This window comes from Chiroxiphia lanceolata, chromosome 7 (assembly GCF_009829145.1).
Source record: "Chiroxiphia lanceolata isolate bChiLan1 chromosome 7, bChiLan1.pri, whole genome shotgun sequence".
NCBI lineage: Eukaryota > Metazoa > Chordata > Aves > Passeriformes > Pipridae > Chiroxiphia > Chiroxiphia lanceolata.
Window position 1 is genome coordinate 21,543,566 of NC_045643.1, and position 13,478 is coordinate 21,557,043.

A 13,478-nucleotide genomic window follows, 5' to 3' on the forward strand; every position below is an offset into this window, starting at 1 on the left:
TGCAAGTTCTAAAAATAGCTCTCTATATCCCAAAATTCAGTTAAATTGTGTTTTCCTGTATATGTTTTGTTTTACTTGGGACATACTGGGAAAAAAACGCAGTTATGCTAGTATAAGCTGTATCTGCTCTAAACCAGCTCCTTGCTTCAGGACACTTTTGTTATTCCACCAGCAGTGCTCTCCTTATGTAGCAGTGCTAGAGTTATCCCCAGCTGTCCAAGTGATCCAGGAACACCTTCCATATTCTTAATAAGCAGAAGTTTGTCTAGCTCTTTTGCTCTGTCTTTTTATTTCCAATCTCTAGGCACAGCTTCGTCACCTGGGGGAAGCTCAGACCTCCCAAAAATCTACAGCAGGTGAAAATCATTTTGGGTTAACTGAATCACTTCACGGACCACATCAATCATACAGGCCTTCCTGTCCTCTCTTTTCCTCTTCCATTACTGGGTAGGATAGGGACTGGCTGACAGCTCACAGCAGCTTCTGCTGGCAACTAGTTCAGAGTTTTATTCAGGCCTACTATATTACTGAAAAGGAAAACAGCCAGGAAACCAGACTATTCCCACTCTTCCAGATGCTAATCCCCTGGGACTCGACTCCCCTGCCTCCTCCAGAGCCTTAACTGCCTCTGCATCTTCCATTTTTACTAGGAAAATTTCATGAGTCTCTTCTATATCCAGGATGGACAAACCCTCTCGAGCCATCCTTAACTCCTCAGCAGGACGAGGAAGAGAGGAAGTGAAACCACTCCAGGAGGACTCTAAACCAAAACCCAGGAACGGCATCTGGACAGCGTGGCTTCTTCCCCGTTAAAAGGTAAAAATGCTCAGACAGACCCATCAGGTGTAAACCCAGGAAGGTGGATCTGTCTCGCGGGAAGCTCTCACTCCCCGTTCCACAGCTGCGGTGATCGGGATGCGGGGGCGCAGCCGTACGCGGGGATGGCCAGAGGAGAGCGGGGTGCCGGGGAGCACCCGGGCACGGGGCTCCGGCCGCGCCGGGGAGACCCGTTGGCGAGAGGCAGGGCCCGGTTTGTGCTGCCTAGCCACTTTACGCGTTCCCTGCCAGCATGAGGAGGCTGTAAAGCCCGTCCAACAGCCCCCCCGGGGAATCCCTCTGATGCAAGGGGAGTCCCCGGCAGCTGTGGGCCGGGGTAGCTGAGCTGGCTCCCTGCCATCCCCAGCCGAGCCGGGCTGGGAAGTGCGGGGAGAGGGAGGTGTGGCTGCCGGGGCCCCTCAGCCATTGCCGGCTATCGGGAATGCCTCTCCGCGGCTGAGCAGCCGGGCTGCGGCGGGCAAGCGCCCGGGGCTCCCCGGGAGCAGCGCGGGGCCGGGAACGGCTGCGCGGCCCCGCCGCCGCCGCTCGGGCCGGGACGGCACTTCCACCCCGGCCATTTTCCTGGGGCCGGAGGCGGTGGCGACCGGCGAGCCCCGACGCCGCCCGCCCGCCCGCTCGGGGACGCGGCGCAGGAGCCGCCGGGCAAGGCAGCCGCGCAGGCCGAGCCGGGACGCCCCGCCGGCCCCAGGCGGGGGGGACGCGGGGCGGCCGCGGCGGAGCGGAGGCGGCCGCGGCCCGGGGGAATCTCTGCGGGAGGGGGGAACCTCCGCGGCCGGTGCCTGCCCGCCTGCCCCGCGGGCGCGGACGCCTGTAGGCCCCGGCCCCGCACCGCCGCGCCCGAGGGGAGCCCCGCGCCGCCGCTGCCGCGGAGGGAGCCCCTGGCCCGTCCCGCCGGGCCGGGAAGCGTGTGCGTAGCCGCAGAGCGGGCTCCCCGCCGCCCCCCGCGGGAAGCGGCGGCCCCGGCGCGCAGGACCGCGGAGCGCCCCCGCCCCCCGTGCCGCTCCCCCTTTGAAAACTGATCTTTGGCTCTTCGCGTGAAAGTGATTTGAATTTGGCTCGGCGGCGCTCTGCGCAGGCGTCCAGCTGCTGGCATGCTGGCTCCTTGCAAAGCAGCTGTTTTGGGTTTGAAATTCCAACATGGCAGAGGCTGCAGTCAGTCTTCCCTTCAAAAACTTGGAATGATTTCAAATCATAGGCACCTTCACTTAACCCGAGCCCCCATTCATCAGCAAACACATCGGATCGATGCTACTCTAACCTATCGGGTTCTTGTACCAAATCTCCAGGTAAGAGGATCTTTTTTTTTTTTCCCCCACTAGTCTTCCTTCCATCGTTTTAAATTTTATTTCATCTTAAAGCTCTCCGAGACAGCCGCGTATTAATCGCCTGTTCGTGCCCTATATATTTTGCCTAATTTGCAGTCGTTTTCTGATACTAAACACTCCGGTCTGCTTGCCTGATCGTAGTCTGGAAAGTACAGATATACAATCGCGGTGCATGGTTTTTCCTCCTTGATCATTGCCAACAATAGTAGGCAGATTAAGAGTTCGCGATTGCAAGCTCCCTCCCCACCTCCTCCTCCTCCTAATTGGATTTATTTTTAAGTTGTTTTGAAAATAATAAACTGCTGGTAACGTGAGTCTGGACTTTGAGGCAACTAACTTCTGACCAAATAAGTGCAAATAAGAATCTCACAAAACAAAAGTTATGTTTAAATTGCTGTGTCTTGGCTGGGGAGGGCACGAATATGTCAGAGAAGCTGTTGCAGTAAATGTAAGCACATCATCTTGGAGGGGGTACAGCGTGGTGGGCGTATTGTTGGCTCAGGAGGGAGAGAAAGATGTATAATTTAATGGTATATACAATCCACTGATCCTATTACTATCCTCCCTGGAGCTCTTGTTAGTTTCAATGGGAGTGAGTGAAATTGACATGGACTTGCATTCCTGGTCATGTGCTTTTTTTCCCCCTTTCTTTCTTCTCTTGTGATCTGAGATCCCCTTTTTGTTGATGTTGCTTTCCCACTTAATTATATGCATGTAGGTTAAATGAATACCTGACGAAAGGGCCCACGTTTCAAGGCAGTGACATTTGATAGCTGAGAGGAAAAGTGGCTTTAATGAAAAGCAACCTTTGGAATTCCTGCTTGTGAAAAATCCAATTCAGCTTTTTGTGCTGCCAGCAAGAAATGATCAGTAGCACCAGTGTTTATGGTATGTCCGTTTTGGGATCTACTTCCTTTGCATCTAAATAGCAAAGACAAATTTAAATAGCATGATAACGCACTGAGGACTCTGCATGCAAATATTTTGTAATAAATACCTAATGTTTAATAGTATATTTTCACTTGTGTATATATATAAACATTTTTTTCTCTTGCTATCATTTGTTTATCATTTCTGCTTCGATTATAGCATTATATTTGTCCATTGTATCGATCTCAGTTGTAAAACCTGAAGTTGCATGTTACTAGCAGTGCGCTATATACACCACTGAACTCCAATGGTATGTAAATTAGTAAAACTCGGTGAGTGGAGAAGGTGAAAATGTGTAGCAATGAATATATACACTTACACATCTATGTGCTCGTACATCCATACCTAAAATGCATCCTTTCCTTTTGCAAACTAGTATTTTTTCAGCATTCATTTAAACTCCAGCTGCTTTTCCCTCTCTTACTTTCAGCATAATCATCTGCTAGAGGTTCTAACTGATTTGGGGTGAGGGAATGTTTTGCATGTAAACAAACAAAATTGCTGTTGTGGCCGAATGTTTAATACGATTTAATAAGGGTTATTTTATGCTCAGTTTACAAGTGTCTGGTTCACACTGCTCTGCTCTCAGTTTGTAACAGAATGAAATAATCAGGTGCTGAAACTGGCTTAATTTTAACGGTCACTCTCCAGCCCCCCATGCTGCCCCCTCCTCCAAAAAGTGAGATAAAATGGAGCATGGGAAATTTCAATAGATTTCCTTGTGGTGCAGTGCATACATCTCTAGGTATGTGGTTAAGGCTAAAGAAGTAACAACAAAAATGACTATTAGTCTGTTTTGTGCAAACAAAAAAGGGGATATGTTCACTTTTTAATTGCATGTGGTAGTAACAAATAAGGATGGAGAGAGACCCTAGACCCTAGGACAGAGAGAGAGCGTGTGTGTGTGTGTGTGTGTGTGTGTGTGTGTGTGTGTTTGGGATAAGGGGGAGGTCTGGCGTGTGTGGCTGATGATCTCTCGTAATAACATATCTGAATGCAGGAAAGAAATTGAGAGAGCAGTTGCACAATGTACACTCCTATTTTGGTGTTGTAGGTGACTATATTGCTAAACATATCCTGGGTGCTATATGATTGCATTTTGCATTTAGAACTTGTTGACTTTGAAACGATCAATAAGGCAACTGTTTATTTTAGATGCACATAATTTGCTCTGAGAAATGTTTTAAGGGGAAGAGCAAGCAAGCGAGAGCGGAATATTTTTTTTCTTTCTTTTTTTTTTTTTTTTTTTTTTTTTTTCCTAGAGCTGTTGGAGCAAATGTGATTGCCAGATGGGAGATTTCCCTCTGTGATGTTAAAGCTGTAATATATATTCAGAGCAGATTGGACTGCTGCTTGTGATGAGGAGGATATTACATTTATAAATTTTAAATCGGGAATCGGACAGTATGCTGAGAGCTGAAATTGGATGGTGTGGATGGTTTGGACTGTTAAATGCGATTCTCAGATAATAATAATAATTATAGTAGCAGTAATATATGTATATATAATAAACATGATACTATTTGGCAGCTATATATATTCCGTGACACTTAAGTATATATTTCCAAATATGACTTTTCTCTTTTCCCCTCTTCCCTAAAATGTTAGGGATTGGAGGTGGTTGGAAGGGGTGTTTAAGAGCCCACTCTTAGGAGAAATCAAATGTAATCAAGTTCCTGTTTGAGGAAAAGTTTTGCTACAATTCTTGTTGTGAATGCATCTCTTTCTGAGTTTTTGTTTTGCCCATGCATGTGGCCTGACAGTACCACAATCCTGAAAGGCTGGAAAGTGGGAACTAGTCACACTCGAGCAGCTCTGCTGTTGCAAATTAAAAGTGTGTTGTGGTCAGGAAATGAAAGCTACAATGTCTCTTTTGAACAAGTCGTTTATCAAGAGAAACATCTATCAAGCAGTGACTTGTCAGATTGATCCTCTAAAAGTTAGGTCCAAAGTGGAAGCTACTTTGATGTTTTTGATCACAAATTTATAAAATTGAGAAAGCTGGAAGAAGTAGGACTGATTTGCACTTAAAAATGACTCCGCTTGGGGCGTGACAAAATCATCAAGTATCTGTGATACAGAGCTGGTAAACCAAGGAGGTATCGGATCTTCTGCCTAATTTTTATTTTCAGATTGAAACTTTAGCTTTGCCACACAGACAGTCTCTTTTCATACTTCTAAAGATCCTGTCTGTACGAATCTGTGCATTATTTCGACAGGGATATTTTCTTGCTTAGGAATACATCTGTTGCTTCCAAATAGAACCTTTTTCTGTTATTTTTGTGATGGTATTTATAGATGCATATTGCCTTGAGAAGGCATTTTTTTTCCTCTCATCTCAGTCTTATTTCTTTTTCTGTATTTGTAATCTCAGCTTCTACCTCTCCTCCCTGTAAATCAAAGTTTCTTTTACTACCAAAGTAATGTTTATTGCAAGCAAGGTACATTTGAAGGTATATGTTTGCAAAGCTTAAAACGTGGTAAGAGTCCTATTAAGTGTATCTTCCCCTTCTCATCCTCTTTTTGTTTCCATTTTTTGGCACGTGAACCACGCTTTCATTCTCAACAGAAACAGTATTTCAAATTAAATATAAAGTGGAGATTTCAAGTAAAAAAAAAAGATGAAAACAAAGTCCAAACTGATCTTTTATCTCTACCTAATTTCAATAATTTGAATTGTTTAGCAACTTCACTAAAAAGTTTTTCATTTTGCATAAAGTTTGTGTTTGGATTATCAAGGAATCCCTTTGATGAAAGAGGGATTTGGTGTTTGCTTGTTGTTGGGTTTCTGTTTTTTGTGCTTTTCTTTTTGGCTAGGGTATGAGTGAAATCTTCCTTAAAGCAGGATGCTTTGACTTCTTTTCTTCAGTGTCGTAAATGAGACTAACACTGCTTATGGTTACTTGATAGAGACCCATTTGCAAATAGGCAGCAAACAGCAGCGTGGTGGGAGTTTTGGTGAGTGTTATACTTGCTAATTAATCATGTTTGAAATGAAGGAATCATAGCATGTTAATAAAGACTCATTGTTATTTGATGTTTGTAACACTCCTACATGAATCTGGTGGGTTTGGGGGTTTTGTTATTATTTCCCCCGCCCTCCTTAATAAGGTACCTTCAGTACTAGATCAGATTGTTTTTATTTATTGCAACATTCTGAAAGCACAGAGATGTTTACTTCTCTTATTCTAGCAGTATTTTAGAAATATGAAGACTGTATTGCTATTAATATTTTTATCATACAGTTCCTGGGAAAAAATGACAAGTCTTATGTCATTAGCTGTACTTTAAGATGTTTTTATATTTAAGCAGAGTCAAACATTCTTTTTTTTTTTTTTTATCTTCATATAAAAAGACCTACTACTCTTTTCTTATAATTGAAAAATGGCACTTGATGAACTTTTTTGCCCTACTTGCTTTTGCATATGTAGTAAGGGATAGCAACTAAAAATATATTCCAAAATAGTTTTTATACTAGTCTGTTGAAAATTAAACTGTAAGCCGCTTGGATGGTGCTTCTGTTTCCTTGTTTTGTTTTTCAGTATGGCTCTTATCCAGTGTGTCATCTTTAGTCTTTATTTTTCATTTTTCTATTCATAACTGCTATATACAATGGAGAGAGAAGTGGTAATCTCTTTCAAACTACAAAGCTTTAATTTCAAAATTTAATAAGTTAATTAAGGCTATTTTATGCTGCATGAACAAGGTTTGAGATCTGCTTTTGTTTAGATGCTGTATTCTTTTTTTAAGATATAATTCCTAGAGGAAAATGATTCTGTATGGTTCCTGTCAATAAGTTTGTTCAATGAATGCATACAAGAAGCATTAAATATAATGACTGATCTTTCTGTAGTCTTAATCATCAATTAATAAGCTTATCTGCTTGTTAGGAGTGGGTTTAATGGTACAGAATCAGCATGAGATCTGCCTATATGAAACATTTGTATGTTTATAACAGAGTGAGTTTTGATCTTGCATCCCCAGATCTAATAATAGAAATATTTGGCTCTTTGCCCTCAATCAATATATCCCTTAGGAGAACAAACTTCACATAATACTTTTATAAAGTGCCAGATGTATTGATACGAAGTTGATAAATTTAATTACTGGGGTTTTACATTGATTCATTGATCTTATGATTGGAGGAAATTGTTTCGCAGACATTTCTGAAGTATCAAGGAATATTGTATGTTGATAAAGCTTGATTAATTGATCAATCAGTGCTTTTTTTCCCTTCTCGGTCATTGATAAAGAAAGGCATAAAAATAACTGTAAGAAGAATTTGGAATAAACTAATTAGAAATTCTCATGTGTTATTAACTGAGGAGATGAGAAGCAGAGCACTATGGAGGTGGGAAAAAATGAACTTTGAAGTGGAATTGTTCATGTTGGGCCAAATCCTTATCTGATGTAAATAATGTTTAGCTTTCAAGAACTACAATAATTTACAGTTCCCAGAATCTGTGGCTTTTTAATGTTGTTGTTGGTTGGTTGGTTTGGTTTTTGTGGCTTTTCTTTTTTTCTTTTTCCTTCCCTGGGCACTGTTCTTTGGCTCATTGGAAGCTGTTCTAAATTAGATATTATGGCTACTAAAATGTATGGAATTTTAGATAAGCATCTGATCCAAAATGAATAGCATAGCTATAAAAGCAATTTGAAGAGCTGTAAATTCAGGATTGCGTATCCCTGATATTGTTGCAGAGTATTAAAATCTTGCTAGCTAGAGATGCTATCCTCTAAGTGAAAACTTATCTTCCTTATGGGAAAGATGACTTCAGGGAACTCTAGGCTGGGAAAAGGCCTGGAGTTTCTTTTGTTGCTAAAATAATAATAAAAAAAATTCAATACATAGAATTAGTTATAGGGATATTTTCCAGGTGAAAAACCTTACGGGAGTATTTGGCTCCATTTCGGTGAGGTATGCGACCTTTTCACCCTATGTCAATGATATTTTTATAGAGTGTGTGAGAAATGTGAGCATAAAGAAAATTCCTTAAGATCATTCAATTTTTATTTTCTCTTAAAAAAAAAAAAAGAAAGGAAAAAGACCTCTGAATCTCAAAACAACATATACATCTCCCTTAGTGAAACTGTATTCCTTTAAAGGATGGTAGCTAGTAGAGAAAAAGAGAGAAAATCCACTTGCAATATGTTACCATAGGTTCGGCAAATACAGTCTTATCCTTCAAGGAGCAGAGAATCCTTAGACTGTAATGGAGGTCAAAGGAAATCTAAGGTTTTCAGTCCTTTAATAATTGTAACTGCCACCCCCCTGATCGGCATGGTAAAGAGAATGCATGTATATGTATTATATTTCTTAGAAGATAATTTGTATTTGCAGCAACCTACTAAGCATGAGTGGACTTTGCCACTATTGCTTCTAAGTACCTGTTGATGTTGGCCCCGCTGTGTGACAAGTGAGGGAAAATGGAAAAAGAAAGAGTTGGTCAGTCTTGGTTACCAAAGTCTTGAAAAACTGGGGGAGAGATCAGGCTTTGACAGGTCAGTCTGAGAAACGGAAGAATACGAGAAAGTGTAATCTGCAGAAAGCAGCACTGATTAAGAGCATACGGAGATGTCTGCAGTGATGAAAACGTGGAGTCTGTGCTTCCCTCTTGCCGAGCTATGTTGCTGTGAGGTATCGGCACACACAGTATGGTAATAACAGTATTGTATGTCTGTTCGGATCGTGCTGTAACAGTACCTGTCAAACATATCATAATACTGAACTATCTGTTTAATCATATAAGCAACACTATCTACTGCAAAAGCTATTGTATTCGTACAATAGAAAGAACAGCCATACATTATTTAAATAATAGACTAAAACTTTGTTCTTTAAACCATTTTTCTGCATAGGGAAAAAAGTTTCATGTGTCTTGGCTATAATTAAAAATAATGCAACTACAGATGATTGTCATACCACTGGCTGATTTTTTAATTTTTTTTTAAATACTCTATTAAGTATGTAGTCTGGTGTGCCATGAAACACTGAAATAGCAATTACCAGTCAGATTGTTTAATTGTAACTGAAAAACTATTTTCTTAGTTCTTTTAAAGTATAGTGCAGCTACTACTAGTATGTTGTTAGTTAAATTTCAAATACCCTGGAAGTGATGTGGACAAGGATGCTGAGATTATTTTGATACAATAGCAAAGTTTAATGATGTAAGTACATTTTTGCTCCATATTCCTTAAAATCATATATTGCTTAGACTTTTTGCTATCTGTTTTTAACCCTTTTGTATTCTACTTTAAATCTGTCATGTAGTTTTTTAAAGCATATATTCTGTATATGAATTGCTCAATATATGAAGATGTATGCTGCAATTTATTTTGTGTGATATTTTAGAATGTGTGCATGTGTCAAGCTGGTTATAGATTGGTGATGATAAATTGGTTTCAGTAATCTGTATCTTATTTGCATTAATACTCTAGCAGTAAGAGCATAGTGTGGTCAAACTTCATGATCTAAGCTAGTGGTCTCACATCTAATTAAGCAGGATCTGAATGAATGATTCTCTGGTATGGGTACAACTGAACTTTTTGTTTCTCTTCTTCAGTGTGATAAAATGCTTAAGGGACATATTAATGCATGTTTGTGGAACTTCTGCTAATCCAAAGGGAATTTGAAAATGAATATTGAGAGGAGATGGGAGAAAGGGCTGAACCTGATGGGTCACAAGAATTTGTGGCAGGAATGTATCTTCATGTTTTCATTCAAGTTGTTTTGGGTTTTTTTCCCTGATTTAGAACAACTGCTGTTTGCCTTTTAATATGTTGGAAATCACATCCATATTTTCCTCGGAGAGTTTTTTTCCCTTCTGTCTCCTCCATTCTAGTGCACAAGCAAGTCATTAATAAAAAAGCATTTATACAGTGGGCTTGAATTATCACTTAATAAAACTGAGAACTGTAGTGCTGCGAAGATATTCCTAGACAGTACAACAGATGTTACTGTGTGTACTTGTCTTCTGGAGACACAGTGAGGGGAAGAGCCAACAATTACTTTATATTACCAAGTGACAGCACAGGGTGGATGGGAATGATAAAGTTATATGCAGAAATTATTAATCCCTGACAGTAGTATCAATACTGACATTTAAAATATTATGAACTGATAGCCCTGCTGTACAAACTGCTGTGATAGCTGTGCTTTTAGATGAAAAGTAGCTATTTATATGCCTTACGGCTCAGTGTGGTCATGTTGAAAGTATGAACCTACTCATCACAGACTCTGAGAAAGTGCAGGTTAAGATCCTCTGTCTTCTTTAGACCTATCTGATTACTTCAGCCTCCTGTGTTGACGCAGAGAAAGAAACAGCTAGATTCTATGCTGGAACAATAAGGTTTGCAAGCACTGACTGATATAAGGTATCCCATTGTGATACCTAAACCAAATTTTAAAAAAATCGAGCATCCTTTTCAGGTTAAACTTGAGAAACAGAGAAAGGAACAGCAAAGATGTATCTGAACACACTTGAAGGAGCACCATTTACTTTCAAAAGAGATCTTTCCCATCACTTGTGGATAGCTCCACCATGAAGAGCAATATCAAAAGATCTCAGAAAAGTAACTATTCTTTTATGTCTTTGGGAACTCAGATGCTTACAAGATTGTTTCTGAGAAGGAAAAGAATTGATCCTATTTTCAGTCCCTTGTTGGCATTTGTGGACCACATGACTATATACAGTATTGTAGAAATACATTCCTGGTGTATGGATCCAATTCTGTTTCCTCTTGCAGCTCTAAAATAACAGTGCAATGTGGCTGTAAGAAAATTCAGTTTGGACAATGTGTTTTTATTAATTTTTTTTTGCATTCTATAAAATAGTTTAATTTAAAATACAAATGGAGTTTGCTGAAGATCTTTAAACTTAATTGATAGGTCATCTGCATTATTAAAGTAGAGAAATTAAAATAGTTTATATTGTTTTTTCATGAAAATATAGACTTAAAGTCACCTGTGATAATTTGCAAACAGTATATATCCAGGCAGAAAATTTGCTAGGTTTAAACTGTCAAGATTCAGTTATTTTTAATATGGAAGGAGATTATAAATTTGTTAACTCTTCAGCTAAATGTAGACTTGACTTACAAAATTAAGTGGTTTTATGTTTAATAATGATAGATCTGCAGCTTTATATTAACTTCATAACTATACTGGTAAGATATTGAGCATACTGTAAATGAGCACATATTCCACTTTAAAGATAATAATTTTTCATGTGTTTATAGAATTTCTGATAATTTTTTATTTCTTACTCTTTGCTTTCGATAAAAGCTGAAATAAGTATATTTTGGAAAATGTTCATGCAGCAATTAACCTTTCTTTAGTCATTGATTTTCATTTTGTTCAACTTTCATTCATTGCATTTCATACACCTGTCCTGTGTAGGCATTCTCTATGCTACAACACTGGTTTATTTTTCCACTTTCGGTTTAAAACCTTTAGTGGTGACATTAGTTTAGCTGGTACCATGGTTGTCCTACCAAGAAATTTAATGTTATTCAGATTAATATCAGTAAATCCTATGTAATGAGGGGTATGAGACACTCCTTGTTATTTGGCCCCTAGTATTTGTCAATGTAACACTCATATCGAAGGTACACTTTAATATACAGGGAACATATTTGTTAATTCTATAAACACATAGTTCAGTAGCTTTGAGAAACCTTTCTTTTATAAAGTTAGACGTAGGTAAAATGTATCTCATCATGTGCTTATGGAGACTGTGAATAACCAGTGTCTCAATTAATGACGTTTTGAAAGTTTTCACTAGTTAGAAATGTTCAGAATTATAATGTGATTATCCATAAAGAACAGAATAACAAATTGACACTAGTATTCATTTGAGGCAATAATTTTCACCCCTAATTAAGGAAAGATGTTTTGTTATTGATTGCTTAGCAAACACCACCACCAGCCTCCCCACCCTCCCCCAAGATGTCAGCTGTTTAGAGATGGTAGAATTCACTACTTTCATTCATGACAGGCAACTCCTTTTTGGCTAAAGTTACTGTTCCTTTCTGTTTCAAAGCTGCTACAACAGCTGCAGTTTGAGCTTGAAGGGTCTGAGTGGCTGAGATAACATCACGACTAGTATAGCATCTCAGCAAGTGCAATTCAGGTTTCCGCTTTTGGGTGCTCAATTGTCAGAGGCACCGAGTCTCCGCAATTTCTATTGACTTTGGATATGCAGGTGTGCAACAGTTCTTAGTAGCTAGGTCTTATAAGCAATTTCCCCAAAAAATGGTAGGTGTTAGCTTTATTTGTACTTCTTAAATGCTAGAGTCTCACTCTTGAAGTATTAATGCTGTATCATAGAAGAAACAGGGCTTTTGATTTTTCCTTGCTGTTGTAAAAACATATTTTAAATTCGTCAGGACAAAAATACATGTGTTATGTAAAGGTATAACAAATGATTCATTTGTGATTTTGCATGGAGGAAACTTTAAACTCAGTTTGTTACTGTGTAGATGTTCCAAGGAGCAATACAGAGTAGATGATGCTGTTCTAATTGCAAAATCTTCCTTAGTTATCTTCTCCCTCCTCCTGCTCCTTCTCCCTTCCCCCTCCCCCCCATGGCTTTTTAAACAATTATGGGCATTGTGCTCCTTAATGGTGCATAGATAGTTACTGTAAAGATAGATGTCCTCAAATAATGAGTTTCTAATAATAATCAGAGAGACTTAGATTAAACTGGTTTTGTATAGAAATCTTACAGTGTGAAAAAGTACACCTAAAATCCTGAGATATATTTACAGGAGCTATTTACAGAGAACTAACCCAATTTTGTGTCTGTACATATGTGTGGGGTGAGGGGAGCAGAGGCATATGTCTGCCCTACGTTTTTGTCCACCTGCTTTGAGGACTTCAGAAGATTAATTTTTTTTTTTTAGTACAGATTTCTATTTTGCTTTCTGATAACAGAATATGTTTTAAAATCACAGCATACTAATTAGCTTCTGTGTTTACACTGTAAAGCTTGAATCCCTTCAAATGACTTCTACCCGCACTGTTCTTTCTATCTGTTGCTTCCCTCCCCGGCACTGTCATCCTCCTCCCCCCAACACAGCGAGGTTTCTTACATTGGATTTGTTACTTTCTGCCTTGATCTAAAGTTCTGAAGGCAAGTAAATGAAAATGATAAGTACAGTAACAGATAATTGTTACTTTAAAGAGTTGTCGCTGTATTGGGAATAATATCTTTCCTAATAGGTACTGAATCAGCAAGGCTGCACAATAAAAAGAGCAAAATAGTTTAACTTATGGTTTAGAAATACATATGCCATTTAAATAGAAACAAACCTCCAAATCTCCCACATACCTTTTGGGGTTTGGAGAACAAAAGCTTACTTGTACGCTCCAAATTCCCCTGGGCC

General features: G+C 39.5%; 1 protein-coding gene across 1 annotated transcript in view; it reads left to right on the forward strand.

Annotated features, from left to right (window-relative positions):
- The first annotated feature begins 1,890 nt into the window (after positions 1-1,890).
- Positions 1,891-13,478, forward strand: part of FIGN (fidgetin, microtubule severing factor) — a 98,557-nt gene continuing 86,969 nt past the window's right edge. Inside the window, 2 exon segments of the mRNA XM_032693415.1 lie at positions 1,891-2,123; positions 2,881-3,050. Of these exon segments, the coding sequence (XP_032549306.1) occupies positions 3,026-3,050 (25 nt within the window). The 5' untranslated portion in view covers positions 1,891-2,123; positions 2,881-3,025.